At 40.5% G+C, this 25,285-nt stretch overlaps 1 protein-coding gene across 1 annotated transcript in view; it reads left to right on the top strand.

Moving 5' to 3' along the window:
• The first annotated feature begins 2,045 nt into the window (after window positions 1-2,045).
• LOC115522306 (probable phospholipid-transporting ATPase VB) overlaps window positions 2,046-25,285 on the top strand; it is a 74,198-nt gene continuing 50,958 nt past the window's right edge. The window contains exons 1-2 of the mRNA XM_032593997.1: window positions 2,046-2,431; window positions 18,611-18,815. Of these exons, the coding sequence (XP_032449888.1) occupies window positions 2,046-2,431; window positions 18,611-18,815 (591 nt within the window). The remainder of the gene's footprint in view (window positions 2,432-18,610; window positions 18,816-25,285) is intronic.

The following is a 25,285-nucleotide window of genomic DNA, read 5'->3' on the forward strand; positions in this document are numbered from 1 at the left end:
GTTACCTATCCTTTAATATCCAAATGCATGTACCTTAAAAAGACTTGTCATTCATTTGCTCATTCATTCATTCATTCATTCAATAAATATCAGATTCTACTGTGTTAGTCCATGTGTTCACTGCTGGAGATACATGAGGGGGAAAAGAGAGACATAGTCTTGACTATATTTTCTCATGAAAGAGACAGACATTAAATTTAAGAATTATATAAACTGATGTCAAATTAGAATTTAAATAGATACTTCTAAAAAGAGGCATATGGTGATGTTAGAGTAAATAAGAGGGAGATCTGGGCTAGTTAAGAAAGTCAGGAAAGACTTCCAGGAATAAGTGACAATTGAAATAATCTGAAAGAAGAGAATGCATTAACTTGGTAAAAACAGAGAGAAGTCAGGAAGGGAGCCAGGAGAATGTCCCGGCCAACAGACCTTCATGTGCAAAGGCACAGTGGCAAAAGGATGCTAGATGCACTTGGAAAAGTTAAAAATGTAAGCCATAATTTTGAGATGATACATGCAAGATCGTATTTTAATTATAAAGCAAAATATACACTTAGATATCATCCTAAATTTTGTAATTATCATTACAAGTTGTCATTTATTGAGAAACTACTATGACTGAGAACCCTCTATTACATATGTAACAAATATAATCCTATGTAATATTTATAAGAGCCCTTTAAAGTACATAGTACTAGCCCCATTTTACAGCTCCAGAAAGTCACACAACTAATAAACAATTTGAGTTTGAATATAGCTGGATCTGGCTTCAGAGCCCTTACCATAATTCGAGGTCACCCTAAAAGAGGATGTCATTTTAGTTGATAAAGGCCAACAATAGGGAAGAAATAGTGTGGAAAGTATATTTCCTTCTCCATGGTTTTCACTCACACTTTTCTTGTCCCTTCCAGATGGGCTAATCTGTATTTCCTATTCCTGGTGATTCTCAACTGGATGCCCTCCATGGAAGTTTTCCACAGAGAAATCACCATGTTACCATTGGCTATTGTGCTGTTCCTCATCATGGTCAAGGATGGCATGGAAGACTTCAAGAGATATCGTCTTGATAGAAAGATCAACTGCTCCAACATCTGGATATATGAAAGGTAAAAGAAATCACCCTTCTCTTTTCTTGCTTCCAAATAGGTTATGAAAACTCATCAGCATTTTCAAAAGATTGGTCTCTCTTGTCACATTTTATTTTCTTAAGTTCACTTAATTCAGTGATTCTCAACCAGAGCAATCTTTCCGAGGAGGAAACATTTGACACTTTCTGGAGACATTTTGGTTGCCATATTGAAGAGAATGCCAATGGCAGGTAGTGGATAAAAGCAGAAGGATGATGCTAAACATCTTACAATATACAGGACAGCCCCTCCACAACAAAGAATTATCATCCAGCCCAAAATATCACTAGTGCTGAGATTTAGAAACCTTAATTTAGCACATGTAAACACTCAAAATATTAAGCACAAAAATGTTATATTATTGAGAGTAAGGTTGAAATCTCAAGAATTGGTCTCTAGAATTTACTGGATCATCTCAAGAGACCAAATTTAAGAGCGGCTCTTTGGAGAGTGACAGGCGACATCTCTCAAACAAGAAAACATATACCATTTTTAAAGCATCTGAGGCTCTTGGCTAAAAATTCTTGTTTTTAAAACTTAACCAGGTGGGTTTTATGACCAGAGTTGGCACACTTGTTCTCAGCTGCCTGGGTGGAAAAGGAAGATTATTGTGGGTGACGTCTACATTCCAATAGGTGGAGTCCCAACAAGTAGAAGGAAGTGACCTGACAAGTGCACACCTGTTCTCTGCCAGCTTTTTCCTTGTCATTTCTCCCCCAGCATTTGTAAACCAGCCTTTTGTTTTTAATTTTCCTTTTGAAAGAAGAGAGAGAAATTTCCAGCAAAGAACGCAAATAAAAGATATCAGGGACGTGACTCACTGGCAGCTGAACAATGGAACTGATTAGGGGAAAACACTCTTTTACGGAGAACTCACATGCCATCCTATGAGAATTCAAGAAACGGGATTGAGCAGAGATGGGAAAGGAAGTCAAAAGAAGGGAGAAAAGGAAAGAAGACAAGAAACGCATAGTAATCTCCAATCTGCCCTTTGAAGTATGGTCCTACAAAGAGAATCCCAACAGGCATTATTGTGGGAATCAAATTAAGACCAGCAAGTACACCGTGTTGTCCTTCATACCCAAGAACATCTTTGAACAGCTACACCGGTTTGCCAATCTCTATTTTCTGGGCATTGTGGGTCTGAATTTTGTTCCCGTGGCCAATGCTTTCCAGCCTGAGGTAGGTGTGATACCAATCTGTATCATCCTGGCGGTCACTGCTATAAAGGATGCTTGGGAAGACCTCCGAAGATGCAAATCTGATAAAGTGATCAATAACCAAGAATGTCTCATCTATAGCAGGTAAAGCAAAACTCATTGGGGAAGTCTGGTGGGTCCAGAAGATCTTTCTGTGCCTGCTGCCACTGCTGCTACTTTTTATAGAGGGGATACCGTAGGGAGATAGCATCATTTTATCTCAGTGAAGCTGTTTAATTCTCCAATGTCAGAATTATTACCTAAAACCAAAAACCACATAGAAAAAAGGGTTGAGCCCATGTTTATTAAAATTAGGAGGTCTTTATTATTTGGTGTTTTCTTTGCTATTTCAAATGTGTTTAGCATTTAAGAATTTTGCATAAATTCTCCTCCATTCCTAGTCCAGTGTATGAGCACACTGGAGCATATTTAGAGACCGTTGGTGGGAAGAGGCATCACTGTTTTTCAGGGGAGCAGTAGAGCATTGTATTAGATGAACTGGAGACACACTGCCTGGGTCGAATCATTCATTAACTACATGACTTTAGGCAGGTTACCCAACCTCTCTGAGCCTGGTTTTGCCATCTGTAAAATTGAAACCTCTCCTGGGGTGCTCGTGAGAATTGCATCCTTGGAAGGTGCTTAGCACTATGCCTGATATATAGTAAATGCTCAATGTGCAAGCTACAATTGCTCTATTTTTATAATGTAAAACTCACAGTAGCGCCATCATCAAGGTTTTCTTTATAATTCCTCTCTGACGTCCCAACAAAAGCAAAAACTGCACACCACCCATCTTGCCACATTATTTAAAATTATTTTATACATGCTGTCACTTTACAAAGGTTCCATTGAGCATTTGGCAAAACAGGGTTGTTAGGGAAAGGATATGATCTTGGTCAGTCATATCTATATTCTCCTCCAGTGAAAGAGAAGAAGATAAGAGTTATATAGGTCTCAATTTTATGACTGCACATATAGCCAAGATAGAAGCAAGAGAGTCAAGTCTGGGCTAAGAGAGAGACTTCCATGACTGAGTGCTTTGTGGGCTAGCCTTTGATGATTGAGTCACTAGCAGGTGAGGGCTTGACTTCTTGGCAGATAAGGAAAATGTCCATCTCTCTCTCAATGAGCACCATTCCTGTCTGACTTTTTCCCTCTGACTTTATCAGCCCTAATTGGCAGAAATTCTCCAGTTGCTCTGGTCCCTCTTAAGATGAAAGGGGCTGGCTTCAGGGTGTGCACTGTAGCCATTTAGGGGCTTCTTTCTAAAGAGGGGTTCTCTTCCCCAGGGGAATGGCAGGTAACCGACTTGTAGCTGGCTGATGAGAGGATTTAATGGGAGACTATCGAATGCAAGGGACTCATTTGTCTTCAGGGCACCTCTACGAAAATCTCCATGTCTCCCCTCAGCATCAGATGCACTTCTGGCCTCTTTGCTGGCAGGGCCACAACTGCACGTCTAAAAAAGTTAATCTGAAGGGTGTGTGTGTTTTCTAATTGTCTCGAATGTTGTTAGCACACTGAACATCTAGAGAAGGAAAATAATTGGCAGGCTGCCTTTTTTCAAAGAGACTGTCACCAACCCACACCTTCACTTTTTGTTTGTTACCTTTCTTTTTCCTTAGTTTTTTTTTTTTTTTTTTTTTTTTTTTTCTCAGAGAAGATACACAGTGGTGAGCCAGGAAGCTGATTCCTTAGGGAAGAATGAGTGTGGACCTCAATTAGCCTGATCCTATTCTCCCTGCTCTGCCAGAAATCCTCTGCCCTAAGCCTTCTAGAATCACAGGCCTGTTCTTGGGGATAATCTCAGTGTTTATCAGACCTTAGACTGACCTGTGCTGAGAACTGGTTTGATGTATGCCAGGCTGTTGTTCTGTTCTCAAAATAGCTTCCAGGAAACAGTGAAAAACCAAGGTGGCAGCAATCCTAGCAAAAAGAAGCCTTAGTTCATAGGTTCACTGGCAGGGAGGGACATAAGAGGTTTTATAATAGCAATATTTCCTGAAGTGTATTCAGTGGAATAATAATGACTAAGAGGTGGTCTCCGAAAAAAAAGACACTCATGATCAAAAAATTATACATTAGCCCTCCTAACCCATGTTCCATGGGGAACTAAGATACGCAGTAAAGATATCTGTCCGTCCTTAACTCAGTGTTGTTCCAAACTTACTAAACCTTGGAAATTTGGGGAATTTTACTTTCTTCAGTATAGCAAAATAATTGACTAGAGGGTCAGGCAGGTAATTGAATGAAATAAACTAAATACAAAGAGGGGAGCAATGTTGTCTGTGTGCTGATAAATGGGAACTGATACTCAGCATCAGTGTTAGATTAAGACAGGGAACGGTAAGCATTGTAGCAAATAAGGGGACCCAGGCCCTCACATTAGAAGGCAGAGCTAGCCACCATGTGCAAATATAGACCTAGTGTTGCCAGATTGTCTGAATTTTGTTAAAGGAGCTAGAAGTTCATATTTTTATTTGAAATAACCTGGCATTTAAGTGAAATAACCTAATATAATTTTTTCAATTATTTCACACCTATTTTGTTTGACCTAAAGTTCTTATTTTGCCTGTGAGCCCCAAATTTGCAGACTTTGCTTTATAATCGAGTCCTAGGAATCTGGATCTCTGCAAAAGAATGATTAGATTCTTCTTTTGAGATTCATCTTCAGTGAGGGAACCACTTAACCTCTTAGGGCAGAGATGGGGTATGACTTTGAAGTAAGAATGCAGGCCTCATACTCAGGAGGCCTAAACTTTAAGCCCAGACCTGTGACTGACTACTAACAACAGCTTAGAAAGTCATTTAAATCCTGGATCTCAGTTTCCACTTCCTAAAAATATTTGTTTAATGTTTATTTATTTTTGAGAAAGACAGAGTGCAAACAGGGGAGAGGCAAAGAGAGATACACAGAATCCAAAGCAGGTTCCAGGCTCTGAGCTGTCAGCACAGAGCCCGACATGGGGCTCAAACTCATGGACTGCAAGATCATGACCTGAGCCAAAGTCAGGCACTTAACCAAGTGAGCCACCCAGTTGCCCCTCTCAGTTTCCACTTTGTAAAACCTGGGAGTCAGACTAGATCTTGTCCTGTGAAATATGCTAGAAAGAACAGAATCCACAACCAAATAAATTTGGGAAATAGGACATACTTGATCCTACCAGGACCCTCAGTAAGTAGCCTATCCAATTTTGTGTAACTCAGTTGTGTCCTCTGAAATACTCTCTGTTGTAAGCAGCAGAAACCTCAACTCAAATTTAAACAACAAAGGGACTTGTTGGTTTTTAAGTCACTACAAATATTCTGAGATGGGCAAGTGATCAGGCATGAATCTGCATTCTAGATCTCGTACTTGGCTGTCCATTTCATTCAGTCCTCTCTGCATCATTTTTACCCTCAGGCATACTTTCCTCATGGCAGTGAGATGGCTGCAACAGCTCCAGCCTTCACGTCTATATGTGGTAACTCACAAAGGGAGAAAGAAAGGCACTTGTGGGATCATTCTTAGAAGGTCAAGGAAGCTTACTTTCCAGATCCTCCTCACACCTCAGTGACCCCAGTGACTCACATGTCCATCCCTGAACCACTCCTGTGAGTAGGGATTATGCTTATTGAATTTTACCTGAACCACAGAGTTCATCACAAAGTCAGCTTCCCTGAAAGCATATGTGCCACCCAGAGAAGATGTAAAACCCAAATGGAAAAAAATAAGATAGTTTCTAAGTGAAAGGGGAATAGATATTGGAGATGCCACCTTTATGTACTCATCTTAAAATATTTTTGAGCCTAGACTCTTTGTAAATTGCTTTCCACATATTAGGAACATACACACTTGGCATCATTCTGTACTATAGATCAGTGAAGCTCTTCCAACTCTGAAGTGGATTGATTCTATAAAATATTCCAGAATAGGAAGCCAGGAAATGCTAGATAAGTGTTAGTTATTATCTTAACTGATGGATGCTGAAGGACATTTTCTTTTGCCAAATATCGATGACACATGATAGGATGTTAGGCAAAGGATACAAGATCCGAAAGGACAATTCGTTTGTTCAGGACAAGATAAAAGCTTCTCCCTCAAGCACTAGCTGTATCCATTTTGTCTCAGAATCATACATTTGTAAAATGATATCTTTGTAGCGGGTGGGGGTGGGGGGAAGGGGGGAGGTAGGGGGGAGGATTTGCATACGCTTGTATGTAATTGAATACTAGGGCCCTTAGAATGTTGCTTAACCCAGTCCCATGCATCATACGGTCCAGACTTATTTATACTGTGAAAGAGTCCTTTTGCAAACAGCAGAAGCCTTGTTAACAGAATTACAATCCTTTTAGAGCATTTTCTTTTAATATAGCAACTGTGCTTGTGGTCTAAAGGTGACCCATTAATCAGATTTATGGAATGACTTTAAGAAGAGATTAGCTTCAGAATTGTATTAGCTTAGTTTCTCCCAGGGCTCAGTTTAATAAATCTGGGAACCATACCCAGCAAGAGATTTCTATCCTTCCATTCAGCTTAGTAAATTTTTATTTGTATTCAGAAAACATGTGGTAAGGAAGCAGAGGAGATCCATGATAGGCTTTGTCTCCATACTGCAATGAAACAAAAGTCCTCCAGTGTCTCAGCAGCTGAGCAGTCATTTGGTCCCAAATATTCACCCGGATCTGGTGTGTGTGCACCACATGGTAGGCCCTGAGTGCCCTCCGGGGGCTCTCAGTCCAGTGATCACAAGGAACTTGTAAACAACCACGGTGTCCCATGCCTCTGTCCAAAGGGCTATAGTCATTAAGGGGATGAGGTGACTCATCTACCTGCAGAAAATATCAAGGCCAAGGGAAACCTTCCCCAAAGAGGTGACATTTCCAGAGGCATCAAAAGATGAGTAGCATTAAACAGGCAGAGGAAACACAATTTTAGCTCACAGCCTCTTCATGTGTCAGCTAACGGTTGTATGTGTGGCTTATGCTGGTATCAAAAAGACTAGAATCAAGAAATGTCAGGGGCGCCTGGGTGGCGCAGTCGGTTAAGCGTCCGACTTCAGCCAGGTCACGATCTTGCGGTCCGTGAGTTCGAGCCCCGCGTCGGGCTCTGGGCTGATGGCTCAGAGCCTGGAGCCTGTTTCTGATTCTGTGTTTCCCTCTCTCTCTGCCCCTCCCCCGTTCATGCTCTGTCTCTCTCTGTCCCAAAAACAAATAAACGTTGAAAAAAAAAATTAAAAAAAAAAAAAAAAAAAAGAAATGTCAGAAACTTAGAAGGATGACTCCGATTAGAAAGTTTAAAATTCTGGCTCTTTGATTAATACTTGGAGATTCTCTTTTCTGGAAGCCAGGTGGCTTCTATAACAGAAAAATAATTCCAGATGATACGGGAGAGTGGCCAGTCTTCAGACAGCCTAGCACTGAGGGTCTGATTTCCCAGTAGTAGCCAGCGCTGGTGGGAAGAAAGAAGCCTGGCCTGTAGCCTGTTTTTATTTGTCTGTCTGTTGCCTTTCATGACAGAGCCCACATTATTGGAAAGCTGAGAACGAGGAAACCAGAAGTCTTGGTCCTGGGTCTGCCACAATTAACTGTATGATGTCAGTGAAGTCACTTAAGTGGTTGGGGCCCCATTTGTCTCATCTTTAAATAGTGATCATAATCTCTATGGTATATTTTACAAAAAGACGCGCAGTTGATGAGCAAGAGTGCTTGAAAATAACAGAGCTATAGAAATAAACTATACAATGCAGTACCAAAGGAGGGTGAAAAATAAGTCTCAGCAATGGTGTTTAAAATGTGACATCTTACTAGGTGCTTAGCTTCAAGGACTTTGGCATCAGACTTAGGATTGTCCCAGAACTGCCACTTACTAAAGCTGTGAATATATGTAGTCAGTGGATCACTTGAGACTTCATTTCAACATCTCTAAAGTGGGAACAATACTAGCACCTATTTCCTGGAGTCCTGTGGATTGAATGAGATCATCTTTATAAACCCGTTTAAGTCTGCCTCTGTACCATAAGTAGCACTAAGCAATCTTTTTTTAATCTCCAGTGACTTCAACTCTAATTTTTTCAGTGCCAGGCCCAGCCTCAGTTTTGAACTTTCATACCATACTCCCCACACACACAAGGGAGGAATCACTTACATTATTAGTAAAAATCAAGGATTCTTTGAGCTGCATTTATCAGTGGGCAGAGTTACAATGTTTTCAAAGCAAAAACCTATGCTGTGCTCCCTCATAAAATTCTGTGTGGCAGAATTTTAAACCTGAAATCAAGAAACCCCTCTGGAGCCTGGTCATCTTTCCCCCTCCTCCTGTTCTACAGCACACCTGAGCACACCTATACCAACATTTACACTCAGGCAAGGGATCTAGATGGCCCCAACCAGCCCAGAGCCGAGGGTACTTTGGCCAATGCAACTTCTAACACAGAGTGTGCTTGAGAATATCACACTTGTGTGGATATTAATAAAGCAGGTATTTGGGCCCAATTTCACTATTATTTCCTCTGGGTAACAGCTCTTTGGGAAACCCAAAGGAGATGAGATGATTGATAAGACAGAATTCAGGCTTTGCCAGGGTTATTCTAACATCAAGACATATAAACACGCTTTCATCCTAAAACTACCTCCCGGGGTTGTTGTGGATACTAAATGAGAGAATGCATGTAAAATGCTTAGCATAGTGCCCGGCATTCAGAAAATGTTAGCCAAAATATTGCTAAAGAGAGTTCTATAACCTTGCTACCCAGGAGTTGCCATGAACTGGACCCAAGAGGATTAAGGAAGAAATGCCGTTGCCTAGCATTTGAAACTACATGAGAGAAGACAAACTCTTTAGCTAAAGAACTTGAATTCCAGGCTCTTAAGAACATAGCGAAATGGGCCTGAGGGGAGAATCTGAAAAAATGCAGACAACAGAGAAACATCTAGTGTCATATGAAGCATGACCATGAAAAGCACCACTGGCTGGAGTTTACAGACCAGCAGACCATTTCTTTCATCGCACACATCTTTGCTTCACATGTGGCATCAGCAAATGAGGCTCTGCTCTGAAGCATCAATTTTACAAGTGCCCACCCTATCCCCACTGCGTGTCCTGTGCTCACAGAAGGCCATAAACTATTTGGGCCAATTCATTTGTCATTTCAGTATAGAACGCATTAGGTCTTCTCCAAAACTCAATGGATGGAAAAGTCATAAAACAAGAATTCAGGTGTCCCTGAAGCTCTGCCCTCATGTCAACAGGCATGATTTATATTTATATTTTGGCAGGTAAGGATTTAAAGCTTCTGTTAAGGAGCTCACAATTCCAAAAGGTAAGGCTCCAATTTTCAACCCAGCTTCACTTGTTTATGTCACTAGCTTCTGAGGCTTCATCTGCCTTGTACCTCACTCTCATACAAAACCAAGGGTCCACAGTAAGCCATGAAGCTCCTATGGCTGTCACTTGTATGTCCTTGTAGACATACCTATGTGACCTCACCCAAGTTAGGTAACCTTTCTGGGCCTGCTTTCTCATCTATGAAATGGAGATAATGATAACAAAAGTTGTCTCATTATTAGGCAGCTAAATAAGTAATGTAGGTTAAGTGCTGGGCCCAAGACAGATAAGCGTATTGTATTGTATTGTATTGTATTGTATTGTATTGTATATTATCAGAAGTCTCCCTGCTGAGTCCATAACAAAAACAAATTGGATGTTAAAATGGCTAAAGTTTAGGAAAAGTTTCCCTTCTACTGCTTCATGTTCAAGACAGATCTACACAGAATCAGTTACTGAATATTTACTGAACACTTCCCCATATGCTAGACACTCCACCAGACCCTATGAAGGAACAGAAATATAAGGCCCAGGGTCATCCTAGCTCTCCACAAGCTTATTAGATTGTTGAAAATAAGAGATACATGAAACAGCAAATAGGGCCATAATGTGTCAGGAAATGGGACAAAGAAAAGTGCACCATTGACACTCACTGCCCAGAAGTGAAAGTGAAAGGTAGTGTTTGGATCTGCAGAGACTCAAGGTAACATTTGGGGTAACATCTCATGCCTTTGATGCCCCCAGGCTGTTTCCCCATAATCTGTGAATGTGATCTTGATGGAGTGCACCTGTGAATCTCCTGACCCCTAAGCAGGGTGTTTCCATGGCCATCACTGTTTGTGCCATTCGGTGCTCATTTCTGCTTTCTGCATGTGACAAAGTGCACAAAGAGGTTAGAGAGTAGGCTGCTCCTTGGAGCTTCAATAAAGATGGGGCTCTTGGAGTGCCTGGGTGACTCAGTTGGTTAAGCGGCGGTGAGTTCTAGCCCCGCGTTGGGCTCTGTGCAGACAGCTCAGAGCCTGGAGCCTACTTCGGATTCTGTGTTTCCCTCTCTCTCTACCCTTCCCCTGCTCATGTTCTGTCTTTCTGTCTCTCAAAAGTAAATAAACATTTTTAAAAAACTTAAAGCTGGGGCTCTCAGTATAAAGAAGGACTTTAACAGCAGATGTGACCTATTGTGTTAGGCCTCATTGGCCTCTAGGTGAGGTCATATTAATACAAATAATCCAGTGATAGTTAGACCCAAATTGTTGATTTGAGATGTGTCCTCCCACCCTAATTTCAAGCATCCCCAGATATGCCTGGGCAAACTTACATATGGCGAATGTCACTGTGTCCACCAATATTTCCAGCCAAGCCAGAAATCAAGGTATCCTACCACTCCTCTGGCCTCCATTGTCTCCTTCTGGTACTTTCCTCAATCTTGTGAGCCTGAAGGCCACTCACTGTGGTCTGTAGCTGACAGTTAGATACAGAGGACGAGGAATAGCCAGGCAGGGGGCACTCACTGCCCAGGTTCAGACTGTCTCTAACATAACTGCTTTAGCTTCTGTTCCACTTCCTGGGGCCAGGTCAAGGACAAAGGCCACACAACCTGTTGTCCCTTTTCTTTTCTTTTTTTTTTAAATTTTTTTAATGTTTATTTTTGAGGGGTGGGGCAGGGACAGGAGAGAGAGACACAAAATCTGAAGCAGGCTTCAGGCTCTGAGCTGTCAGTACAGAGTCCAATACGGCGCTTTAACCCATAAGGTATGAGATCATGACCTGAGCTGAAGTCGGATGCTTAACTGACTGAGCCACCCAGGCACCCCTTTGTTGTCCCTTTTCAAGTCTTCTACACCCTCTTGCCAGATTCCTCCTCCAGCAAAACTAAAAACAAAATCCACAAAAAAACAAGCAAAAAAACCGCTTATGCATATGACATCATAAAAATAGACAATTAACACTGTCTCCATAGCAGTGACCCTGTTTGCTCCAAGCTAATAATAACTATAATGATAATAATAGCAGTAGTAAAGGCCATTTGCTGTGCGGTCATTAGATACTTCTCACATATTATTTTAGTTAGCTCTCACTATAACCTATAGAATATATTTTAGTTGTCCCATTTGATAGATGAATAAATTGAGTGTCAGATAGTTAAGCAGTGGGTTCAAGGCATCACCACATATAGGAGATAGTTCCAGGTTTCAAATCAAGTTCAGCTGACTCCAAAGTTTTTAACCACTCTGTGGGACTGCCTCTACCTCAACATACCACTGGCAAAACAATTGGGTAGTACAAGTATTCTTGAGCCAGCCACAAGGCCCTTGGTTCTCTTTCTTGGCACTGTAGAAAGAGTAGAGATTCCAATGCAAGTTTCATCACTGTGTATGTTGACCAGGTCACTCAGCCTCCATTTCCTCAGCTGAGAATTAGAAATCCATCAAATCCCTTCAGCTCTGATTTGTTTTATTTATTAAGACTTTATTTTTTTAGAGTAGTCTACTGTTGGTTCACAGCAAAATTAGGGGAAGGTACAGAGATTTCCCATTTACCCCTAGCCCCACTCATACATAGCCTTCCTCATTATCAACATCCCCCACCAGAGTGCTACATTTGTCACAACACATCATAATCACCCAAAATCTATAGTTTATGGCTCACTCTTGGTATTATATATTCTGTGCATTTGGACAAATGTATAGTAACATGTATCCATCATTATAGTATCACACAGAATAGTTTTAATGTCTTAAAAATCCTCTGTGTTCTGCCTTTACACCTTCTCTGTCTCACCCCCACAACCCCTGGTGACCCCAAATGTTTTTATGCCTCCGTAGTTTTGCCTTTTCCACAATGTCATGTAGTTGGAATCAAGCAGTATGTAGCCTTTTCTGATTGGTTTCTTTCACTTACTAACATGCATTTAAATTTCCTCCCTGTCTTTTTGTGACTTGATATCTCACTTCTTTTTAGCATTGATTAATATTTCATTGTTTGGATATACCAGTTTGTCCATTCACCTACTGAAGGTCATCTTTCTTGCTTCCAAATTTTGGCAATGGTGAATAAAGCTGCTATAAATATCCATGTGAAGGTTTCTGTGTGGACATAAGTTTTTTTAACTCCTTTGGGTAAATACCAAGGAGCATGATTGCTGGACCATGTGGACAAAGTATATTTAGTTTTGTAAGAAACTGTTGAACTTTCTTCCAAAGTGGCTATCCCATCTTTCATTCCCACCAGCAGTGAATAAGGGTCCTTCTTGCTCCACATCCTTGCCAGAATTCAATGTTGTCAGTGTTCTGGATTTGGGCTGTTCTAATAAGAGTACGGTGATATCTCATTTTAATGTGCATTTCTCTGATGGCATATGGATCTTTTCATATGTTTATTTGCCATCTGTATATATATATATTTGGTTAGGTGTCTGTTCAGCTCTTTTCTCATTTTTCAGTTGAGCTGTTTGTTTTCTTATTGTTGAGTTTTAAGTTATTTGTATATTTTGAATTGCAGTCCCTTATCAGATGCGTCTTCTGTAAAATACATATTTTCTCCCAGTCTGTGGTTGTGTTCTCATTCTTTTTACCATGTCTTTTGCAGAGCAGAAGGTTTTAATTTTAATGAAGTCCAGTCTATCAATTATTTCTGTCATGGATAGCAACTTTGGTGTTGTATCTAAAAAGTCATCACCATAGACAAGGTCATCTGGATTTTCTCCTCTGTTCACTTTTAAAACTCTTATAGTTTTTAATTTTTCAGTTAGGTCTATGATTCATTTTGAGTTAATTTGGAAGATGGGTGTAAGTTCTGTGTCTAAATTTCTTTGTGGACATCCACTTCTAGAACGATTTGTTGAAAAACTATCTTTTCTCTACTATATTGCCTTTGGTCTTTTGTCAGAGATTAGTTGAATTTCTGTTATAAATAGATGAATAAATTGAGGGTCATATGTATATATGTGTGTGTATGTATGTATATATATGTGTGTATATATATACATTTATATGTGTGTGTGTATATATATGTATGTACATATATACATACATATATATATACACATATATATATATATATCTGAGTTCTCTCTTTTGGTCATTGATCTGTTTATCTGTTCTTTCACCAGTACCACACTGTCTTGATTACTGTAGCTTGAAGTCTTGAAATGAGGTAGTAATCGTCCTCCAGTTTTGTTCTTCTCCTTCAATATTTTATTGGCTGTTCTGGGTCTTTTGCCTCTTTTATATAAACCTTAGAATCCAGTTGTCAACATCTGCAAATTAACTTGGTGGGCAGCACTGATTTTAAGGATACACTTTTCCGTGAGTTTGTGCCAGTAGCCAGATACCTAAGTCTTCAATGGGCTGGATTTGAATCCCTCTTTTCTGAGCTTGAGGGAAAGGATTCAATTTTTAGAGTTTCTTGTGTTTGTGTGTTGTATAACTGGGCCCAAGCCACAAAATGCAATCATGGGCATAAAATGGGTGTCCCAATAGCATGAAGGAGAGAGTGCTGGGGCTGGCAGAGTGGGGGGTTAGCACGCACCATGATATTAACAATCATTGTCATCATTATCATTGTGGTCATGTCATCATCATCATCATCATAAAAGAAGCTTGTATTTTTTGAGTACTTACTAAATGCAAAGCCTTAGCTCAGTCCCCTACATGGGTCATGTCACCAATCCTTTCAACAACCCTCTGAGGCAAGTGCACATATTACCTTCAACTGAAGAAACAAAGGCTCCTAGAAGTTATATAACTTGCCCAACATCACATGAGTAATAAGCTGTGAAGCTGGAGTTCAAATCTACTCTTTACCCCTCTACTGCACTCATTGTCCCTGACATTCCCTTTTCATTATGGGGTAGTGATGCTGACTGTTCTGCCTCTGGCATTCAAGCTTCCAGAAAGACAGCTGAGGTCAGTTCCTAACCCTGTTTTGAATAGGAAGTCCCACAGATACCTAAATCTCCTGATAAGTCCTCTTTACTCTAGTTCCTTCAAGCCCTTTTCATAAAACCCACACACTTGAGAAATGGAGCCTTAAGCATCCTCTCCTCCCCTATTTCTCTCCTTTCACCTGCTCCCCCATGGACTCCAGTTGGTTAGAAACCTCTCTTGCTGTTTATTTCTCTCTTAATAAGCCCCATCTCCTCTCAGAAAGCCATTTAGCACGGCACCACTTAATTTCTCCTCGAAGCAGAATCTGCCAGATGGAGTCTTCATCCCAAGCCATGTTGATTTGTCTTATTTTTAAACAGCAGTGAACATCCCATGAAACTAAAATAGCAGTCAGTACCCAGGTGTGACTCACTGAGCATGGAGGTGATCAAGAGCGTATGGACACATCCACCTGAGGCAGCTGTTCCAAATGACTTCCTCAGGTGGCACCCAGCCAGCTGCTGGCCACATCTGGATGTCACTCAATGCAGGGACATGCTGATTTTCCGCATCAACTGGGTTCAGCCACTCATTACCTCCTCTGGCTGGACCCCTTGGGCTGTGCATCCTTGCCTTTTCCACAGACATACTCATATTCCTGATTACTGGGGAGACAAAGTGGACCCCAGAGGACCAAGAGACTAGCACAAAGTAGCCAAGTGAAAGAAGGTCTCATTTTTTACCCTGATGTCTCATTGTTTTACAAAAAAATTCCTTTAAAATTTGACTCTGATTTTATAACCTAACTATGCTAGGGTTAATATAAACATAATTCTTCAAATTATGTACCAGCTAAATACTAAACTGTATCCTCTTACCCAGCCCCCCAAAAAAACATGTTTTTTTACAACTAACATCCCAAAATCATGTTGATTCCATAGCCTCTGTATTCCCAGACACACATAATGGGATGTGTGCCTGAAGCATGCATGTCTCTGTTTGAGAAGCACTCATTGTATTCACAGAGATGTGCATTCTCTTTCTTGGGGATGGTAAGTCTACAACAGGGACTAAGAATGTTTCTTTACCACCACATATCATCCTAAGGAAAATAGGATTAATATAAAGGAAAGACAGAGGTGATTGTTACTAGTAAGGCAGTGACTTCCCTGAGATCCAAGAAATAATAGAAGTCAGAGACTGGTCTGACTTACAGCATCTTGGGTGGCTCCACTTACCACATAACACCTATCATCATGATGGGAATTGACAAGACAACATGCCAGCCCAGCTCACAAAAGTGACCATTTATAAATATGTATATACCATAAGCTCATCTCCATAACCCTCCATCTTCCATCACCGTTATAGCCCATACCCCATAAGAAGCAGTGGTGTCCTTTATTAGAAGGGGGAAGAATGAAATTCACTATTCATGAATGGAGGTATGTTGGCCTTGCCTCCAATATGTCTATATATACACCAATCCCAACTAGCATTTGACAATCTTCTGAACCAGTGCGCTCTGGAATAGTTGGCAATCAGGATATTCCTCAGAGTCAAAGCCATTCTCACTAAACCCAATCTCAAATACCAGTCAGAATGCTGAGATTATAGCAATCAGGTGATACCCACCATCCCCAAAGGCATTATCTGGTAGGACACAGAACTCAAAGAGGGGAGGTGGGGAAGAATGTGGACAAGTTCAGTGATAATCCTTTAACACTTGGAAAAATTTTGCTACAATATTTAGGAATTTTTTGTTTTGTTTTAAGCACCCCCTCAAAAAGAACAATAACAACAAAAAAGCAAGAGAGAAATCCAATCTTTCTTTGGCCCTGTGAGATTCCTTTTCCCATGGAGAGTACAGGCCATTCCAGTTTCTTTAAGTAGTCTTATAATTGAACATTTAACAGGTGTTCTCAGGGCTACTCTGAAGAAAAAAACAAATCTTTCCCTGAATCAGCAGAGAAACCATGAATTATTTTACAGTAATGTTCACCTTTCTGATGGAGGGGTATCCACCCTAAATATATCCATAAACAGATAAATGTATTTCTGAAGTGCCAGAGAAATAAATATGGGGGGTGGGGACTGACTGTCCTTGTTCTTCACGGGGGGAAAAAAAGGTGATAAAATAAGCTGATGGAATCAAAAAGTGTTTAGAAACCTGTTAAATGTCTTTCCATGGAAAGAAGAAATATTACTAAGATGCTCTAGATGCATTGCCTCCCAAATCCTCAGAGGTGATTTCAATAGATATTTGGGTGATATTGCCCATCGACTGATTTTGCCAGTAGCTGCCGTGCTGTGCTTTCTGGAGCCACGGGAACTTCCAAAGAATTCTATGGGTCTTTAGCATGGCAGGGTGTTCCCCAATACTAATGTCCCTGATTATTTTGTAGACTCTGATCAGACCTTCCCTTGGTTGGCCTTCCAGATAGAAGCACACTCATTTCAGGGGACTAGGGGAGTCATCTTCATAGATCTTTTATGACAAGGACAATGGGGTCTTCGGAGGGCTTGTTCAGGGTTCTCCAGGGGGCACCTAAGAGGAAGCAAGACCTCAAGCCCTTATCCTTCTTAGGGACTTTTATGAAGTCAAAAGAGAAAAGTGAAATTCCAGTCACATCTCTTTCTCTGTGGAAGAGTAGTCTTGTCATGCCTGGGCACCCAGATTCTAACAGAAACTGAAGCAATAACATGCCCAGAGGGGTTCAGCATCCATAAAGAAAACCAGCAAAGGAGAGCTTACCTCCTTAGGCCTGGCTGGTCTGAGAGGCATCCAGCTGCAAGCCAGCTGGGCTCAGTTGAAAAGACCACATGTAGAATATTGGTTTGGTTCCACATCCCATATTTAAAGAGAAACATTTCCAAATGCAGCCTTAGACGAAACAGCTCACACCTCGACAGCTCTTGAAACTATCATTCATACAAGAATAACAGAGGACACTTGGAAAGTTAAATTTGACTTGGGAAGCCCAAAAGATTTCAGGGGCCACCTGATGAATGCCTTAAAATGTTTACAAAATGGTAGAAGATGGAATATATCAGGCTCTCCAGGAGAGCAGATCTAGCTCAATATTTGGCTATGTAGATGGAGGACTTTCTAAGATGAGAGCTCCTTGAAATAGAATGTCTTGCCTTGGGTAGTAGGGAGTCCTTTTGCTGTTGGTGCAAAAGCTGAGGCTGCATAACCACCTGAGACCCGAGGAGGGAGAGGGATACTTTTGAGGCAGTAGGATCTCCAAGCATTGAAAACTGTAGGGATGTGTGTCAAGCTGGACCTGGTCTCAGGTTTCAGCTCTATTTTTGTAAGACCTTGGAAACTTTTCTTGGACCCTCAATTTCCTCATTTGTGAATTGGGTCTAACAATATCTATTCTAGTGGGTTATTATGCAAGTAAATAAAGTATTAACAAACATTAATGCTTGGCACAGTAGAAATCCTACATTTGTGATTATTGCTGCCACTGTTATATCTGAGCTTGATAAATTGAATAGAAAGAGACAGTTCATAATTTCCTCAGATTTCTTTAGCCCTCTGATTCTATGATCACCATGGGTCCCATCTTGTCAACCTTACTGTTGCTGTCTTCCTAATTCCCTGACTGCCCAGAGTTTTCTGTTTCAGCACAGCTCCAGATCTTCCTCCACAATGGTCTATATCCTCACTTTCCTACTGCCACTTTCCTCTCATAATTAGAAATAATCTTTCCTTGCAACCTGCTTTCTACAGGTTAGCTAGCTATTCTGGAAAATTATGTATATTAAGAGTACTATAATAATAATATAATAATATGACTATGTAGTCACCTTCTCCCTCTTCCTTCTTCAGCTAAGAAGCAAGGCTAAGCACAGTCAACAGCCAGCAGTCAATCAAAATTCTAAATGATCATGAGAACAGATCTTCTACTAGTGGTATTCTATAGGTCATGCTTAGCTTTTCTAGAGAGATTATGATGGTGGTCATTTGGAGGTAAAATACTAAACAGTCTTGCGACAGGCTTCCTGGGGGACATTTAGGCACAGGTGGGACCTTCTTCTGTTCACTCATTTTTCTAGAGAACCTTAAAACTCACTCTGACCCCTGTTGTTCTCCCATCCAAGAAAACAGCGGAGCTACGTGAAGAAGTGCTGGAAGGATGTGCGTGTGGGCGACTTCATCCAAATGCAATGCAATGAGATCATCCCAGCAGACATACTCCTGCTCTTCTCTTCAGACCCGAATGGGATCTGCCACCTGGAAACTGCCAACCTGGATGGAGAGACAAACCTCAAACAAAGGCGTGTTGTGAAGGGCTTCTCACAGCAGGTAAGGATCTTTCTAAGATTTCCAAAGGTGAGGTCAAAGGGAAGAAGCAAGCCAACTCCACTGGAAAACTGAACTCAATCTGGTGCCAGAGGGAAAGTAGGAGATGCCTCCTTTTCCCAAGCACTTAGGTACACTTAATCTTCCCAGCAAGCCTCTTAATGGGTATTATCCCTATACCACTGATGGGGAAACTGAGGCTTAAGAAAGGTAAATAACTTGCTAAAAGTCTCAGAATTCCTAAATGGGGGCCCACTATGTTTAAGGAAACTGTGGTCTCTGTTCTAAACCAAGGAGTCTAATATCTATTTGGTTACCCTTGGGACCAACCTGCTTTCCATGTTTATGCAGCCCTGCCCATCCTGCCCAGCTCTGCTCCCTCAACCTCTCCCTCCCTGAATCTTCTCTAGTACTACTTTGACCCCAGCATAAGCTTATAGGAAGGTATTGTTAACTATTTTTTCACTTGTATACATCTTACCTTCCCTCCTAGACAAACAGAGAACAATTGTCAACATCTTTATTTAACCCCCACACTTACACATATGGTACCTTGAACATCATGGGGAAGTCATTATTGTCTGGAGGTTTAAGAGCCCAGGCTCTGGAGGTTGACAGAGCTACACTACCATTTATTAGCATTGTCACCTCAGGAAAGTTACTCCTCTCTCACTTCTTTATTCCCTCATCTGGAAAATGGGTATAAAAATAGTACCTTCTCCATTAGAGTGATTCTTAAGACTGAACAATATGTATAGTAATTACTTAGTATGAAGGTAGACATATAGTAAGAGACCAGTAAATAGTCTGCAGTAAATATCAACAGTGTTCATAGGCAATGTGCTGAGTAATTGAAACTGGGTGTGATTGATATTCCAATTTTTAATTAAAAATCCCCTTGAAAGGGTTGATTTTCAATCTGGAACCTTTCTCTGCACATGGAAAAGAATAAAATTCTATCACTTTCTTCATTCTGCCAGTCTTCGGCAGGAGAGAAATTGGATGAGTCAGGGGATTTACGGGTGAGAAGGCAAGTGCTTCATTCCTCAGAGATTATCATAAGCTAGAGTTAGGTTATCTAGATTGAAACTTCTTGAGAGAAGACAACTCCACTTACCTCACTTTGCCCCTCCCAAAGCACCGGATGAGCAGTTCTCACAAAATCTCTTTGGTACGATGGATTCCTCAGGAGTCTCTTCTCTCACCTCTGCGTGTTTCTCCCCTAGTTCTGTTATGAGATTCACATGAGATAAAGGAAGGAGCGAATGAAATATAGGGCTTGGTGCATAGTAGGCCCACAGTAAATGGTCTCTTGCTGATACCTCAGCTGCACTTACTGCCCTGGGCATGGAAACCACCATGACCACATGGCTGCCATCTGCTTTTCTTGTCATTTCTCACGTTCAGAGTGAGAGTGGGGTCTCCAGGCCCCACCCAAGTCAGTCACTGCACTGGTGCTGGGTGTCTAAGTTTTCTCTCCTTTGCTTGTCCCCACCACATTCACCAAATCACCCTAGAGTTTACAAGGGTAGGATCTGAGGAAAGTTCACAAAGCCATTCTAGATACACAGCAATCTATTTCCTGGCTCAGGGCCCTGTGGCCTGCCCTCTAGATCAGAGACTTTTAAGCTTCTTTAAACATAATTCACAGTAAGAAATACATATTATGCATGTGCAACACACACAGGTGGATGTGTGTATGTGAGATGTAAAATTGCCACCTGATACTACATGCAAAGCACTCTGAGGCTTTCTATTCTATTTCATTATTTTACAAAGCTCTGGGAGCAGTGAAACTTGTGTTTGCTTACAAACCTACCCCTCTGCCGCCCCTTCCCAATCTCCTCATCTCCGTTCTGAGTCCTCTTTATTCTCTCTCAGGCAGCGGGTTTTCAGGATTGTTGAGTTTCAACCAGTAGCTTCTCTTTTTGTCTCTGGCAGCAGCTCCCAAGCTGTTTCTTGTATTTTAATTAGTCAGATAGTTTGGGATTTGACTGGAATGAAGAGCCAGATAAAAGGGTCATTCACACTCCAGTGCCATAGACCATCCAATTTAATAACATCTCTCAAACTCTAACCCTGAATTCTCACAGGGTAGTTGGCATAATGATTTACAAAAAAAAAAAAAAAAGTTAAATTCATTTGTGAAGGGAAGAAGATTTATTTGAGCTTGAAGGTTTTTAGCGTTCTCTATTTGTTCCTTCATTCTCCCCCTCACTTTGCTTAAGTGTGTTTTTCCATTTCTGTAATAATAGTTATAATGATGACGTACTTTTATTAAGTCCTTACTGAGCCTTTGCATGATTATCTCCTTTATCCTCACAAATCCCCACTGAGAGAGGGCTATTATTGTCCCCACTATACACCTGAGGAAAATGAAGCACAGGAAGGTTAAGTTACTTGTCCAAGGTCACTGAGCCAGGAAGTGCTTGAAACAAGATTCAAAACCAAGTTTATCCAAAGTCTCAACTCTTAAGGTTTGTAGCAGCTCATCTCCCTGGCCTATTGACTATTACCCAGAGTTTACCCAGAGATGTTTACTTGAAAGCACACATTTATCATTTTTAATATTCTTTTCACATATAAGTAGTACATGGTAGGAAGAATAAAAGTAGGCTTATCCAGGTCCCTGAAAAAGGAATCTGGGCTGTTCTTTGCTATCTTGCTTCTCCCTTATGTCATCAGTGCAAAAAGATTTCTGAATATAGGTAGAATTCTCTTCTAACTCTATACTATAGCATTTCTCAAATGTGTTGGGCAGACATTGATGACAGTTGCAAGAAAAATACATTTTGCAAAATCAAAAAGACAGAAGACATTAGGTTACAAATTTTCAAATATTTCAAATATTTCTGCCAGACTTCTCAGGTACTTTGGTAAGCCCAAGGAGGAGAGGGGACAGGTATGAGTATGTACCATTTCTAAACACTTAACCACAGAAACCTTTTATTCCAAGGAACACATTCCAGGACTACTACAGGAGATGTGGGATCACAATTTAGGGATTTGTCCCAAATACATTAGAGGTGTTCAAGATGTACCATAATTACCACAGAATCTTTTAAAAATATACATGCATCCTTCCACATTATCACTAAGTTATGGCTCACCAGGACTGAGTAGGGGTCAAGCATGCATATGTTTTAAATGTTCCCCCATATGATCTCGACATGAACCTACTACCTTCTTGAAAACCTGTACAACAGGTGTCACCTGTGTCACCTTGGGCACCTACAAAAAACACTTTTAATAATAAAAACAAAACTACCATCTCCGTGCTTCTTACATGTGCTAGTTTCTTTGCATGCATTGTCCCTGTTAGTCCTTGCAACCACCCTGCGAGATGGATATATCTATCCTCCTTTACAGATGAAACTCTGAGGAATAGAAATAGCATATCTTACCATTGTCTCAGAGAAGGTTTTGAGTACCTACAGATATGGTTTGTATGGAAATTTTATATCTTAAGTAATAAGTATCAATGGCTTTTGTTTGTTTTCCTTCTAAATCCCTAGGGGTTAATACCTTCACCTTGCCAAGAGGGTTTTTACTAACAGATTTCTAGAAATTTTCCACCCCATTCGTACACCCACACTCATTTTTACATCTTGTGGATGATGAGAGATTAGTATATTCTGTTAATTCAAAATCACTAAGACAAACTTTGTCCCAGCTCCCCTATATCAGCATTTCTCAAAGTGAAGTCTGCCAAATGCTTATCTCAAGAGAGAGTTGTTGAAAAACAAGGTTCATGGTCAAATCTGGATGGAAAAATCTGTGTCCTGTCGACCTCTCTTAGAGGGTCCAGCATACATCAACATAGTAAGGTCTCTGAGAAGATCTGCAGGCAACAGATATTTTAAACTTTAACCCTGAGTTTTCAGAACTGTTCTTCAAGACAATAATTCTAGCATTCCCATGAAAATTTGGGGGGAAAATTAACCTGGATTGTGAAGCACACATGATCAAAGCAGGTGAGCAGTAACAGAGAAGTTAACAATCTTCATGACTTAGGCAATTCATTCTCCACTTACCCAAACAGGTTCCAATGAAATTATAAACATAAAAGAGCTTCTCAAAAGTAATTTCCTCCTGTGACATGAGACATCATTCTCAAGGTTTCCAAAGAGTTGCTTTCTTTTTTTTATAATATTTTTTAATGTTTATTTATTTTTGAGAGAGAGAGAGAGACAGAGAATGAGTGGAGGAGGAGCAGAGAGAGAGGGAGACACAGAATCCGAAACAGACTCCAAGCTGTCAGCACAGAGCCCGACACGGGACTCCAACTCACAAACTGTAAGATCATGACCCAAGCTGAAGCCAGCCGTTCAACCCACTGAGCCACCCAGGCGCCCCCCAAAGAGTTGCTTTCAAATTCTTTTTCTCAGAATTCAACTTGGACGAGGCCAATTGTTTTTTCAATTCAGACTTTTATCATGCTGGGTGATCTTGGAATTCACAAAATTATTGACCTATTCTTGCAGTATTTATTCCCACATCCCATTGCTGAGGAAAGGGAAGGGATCCAAAATTAGTCTTATGCTAAGGTCTGCTGAGCAGGTCAGAGGACTTTATTAGAGAATTAAATTGTACCATTTTCTCTTTGGTGACATTCTGATACCTGAAATCTCTTCTTTAAAAGGATTTCCTAGATGAGTACTGGGAATTTAATGCCTGAAAAGGAGTATGTGACATTTATTTTGGTAGATGTAAATTACCAAAGCCAAAGAGTCCGAAATGAATTCTTCCAGTTAGTATTTCAGATCAAACATATTTCTGGGTATATCTTATCCAAGTCACTGAATCCTAAGTCCTACTAAAACATGTGTCAGATCATTTCCCAGTACTAAACAAGTGCTTGCTACAGCAAGTATGATATATGGACTAACCTCTTCAGCATCAATTGGAAGCTTGTTAGAAATGCAGAATTTCAGGCCCTGCCCCAACTCAATTAGAATTTGCAATTTAACAAGATCCCCAGGTGATTCCTGTGCACAGTAAAGTTTGAAAGCAGTGGCCAAGGGCATCAATGATTAATGTAATAACTGTGCTTATCTGTTTATTGCCCAAATTAAAGATTTTTAATTGACTCTCCTTTTTAACTAGCTTGCATTCCATGATGATTAGTGATTTTAAACCATTTTCTCAATTATGAAGAACCATTGTAGCTTGGATCCTCTGCAGTGAATGTGTACACTGACTTTAACATACTTAGGCAGCAGAGCACTTTGCCAAAAGATTGAGATAGGGTAAATGAGTTATTTATTTATCACCCTCGTGGTTCACTGATGATGCACCTGGAATGAAGCAAAAGGTAGATGTTCTCTCAACTCTGCCTGCCCTGACAACCAGAGAAAAAGTCTCTTTCCTGGTGGATTTTGTAATGGAAACTGCCCCTGACAGGCTGTTCCAAGTTTCCTTAAGAAAGACCCTAAGGGGTCTTTCAGGGCCCCTGGGTGGCTCAGTTGGTTATGCGTCCAACTCTTGATTTCAGCTCAGGTCATGATCTTGTGATTCATGATTTCAAGACCCACGTTGGGGCTTCACACTGCTGACAGCATGAAGCCCGCTTGGGATTCTCTCTCTCTCTCTCTCTCTCTCTCTCTCTCTCTCTCTGGCCCTCCTCCACTCACACACTCTCTCTCTCAAAATAAATAAATTAATTAAAAAAAAAAAAGAACGATAGCCCTTCTACTTATTATCCACTGCTTAAATGTTGAGCAGAGATCAAATTTTCTAGTATCCCTTTAATATAAAATCTACATGATGATATATGATGATAATAAATAATATCAACAGATAGGTTGATTAAACATATACTGTGTGCCATAGGCAGTTCTCCTAAGTGTTTTATACCTATTATCTCTTTATACTCCCCATAAATAACCCTGTGAGATAAGCACTTTGATTATCGCCATTTGACAGATGAGTTAAGTAACCCTGCTAGCAGTGGACTAAGCTTGAACTTAAACTCAGGATTATCTTATTTTAACTCTTTATTATGAAAATTTTCAAGCATATCCAAAAGTAGGGAGAATAATATGATAAGTTTCTAATGTGCCCATCACCTGATTTCAACAATCAACTCATAATCAATCTTGTTTTATCAATAGCCTCACCCTCTTCATTCTGCAATTTATTTCAAAGCAAATCTTCAATGTTGCAACATTTTACTGGCAAACATTTTAATATCTATCTCTCAAGGATAGGATTTCTTAAAAATGCCCCTATACCATTATCATTCCTAAAATATTAGCATTAATTCCTTGATATCAACTTTCAATTCAGTGTTCAATATCTTCCAGTTTATTTGAATCAGAATCCAAACAAGTCTAGAGGTGCATGGGTGGCTCAGTCAGTTAAGCATCCAACTTCAGCTCAGATCATGATCTCATGGTTCATGAGTTTGAGCCCCACATCAAGCTCTCTGCTTTCAGCACAGGGTCTGCTTAGGATCCTCTGTCCCCCATCTC

Source organism: Lynx canadensis, chromosome A1, assembly GCF_007474595.2.
Source record: "Lynx canadensis isolate LIC74 chromosome A1, mLynCan4.pri.v2, whole genome shotgun sequence".
Taxonomy (NCBI): Eukaryota; Metazoa; Chordata; class Mammalia; order Carnivora; family Felidae; genus Lynx; species Lynx canadensis.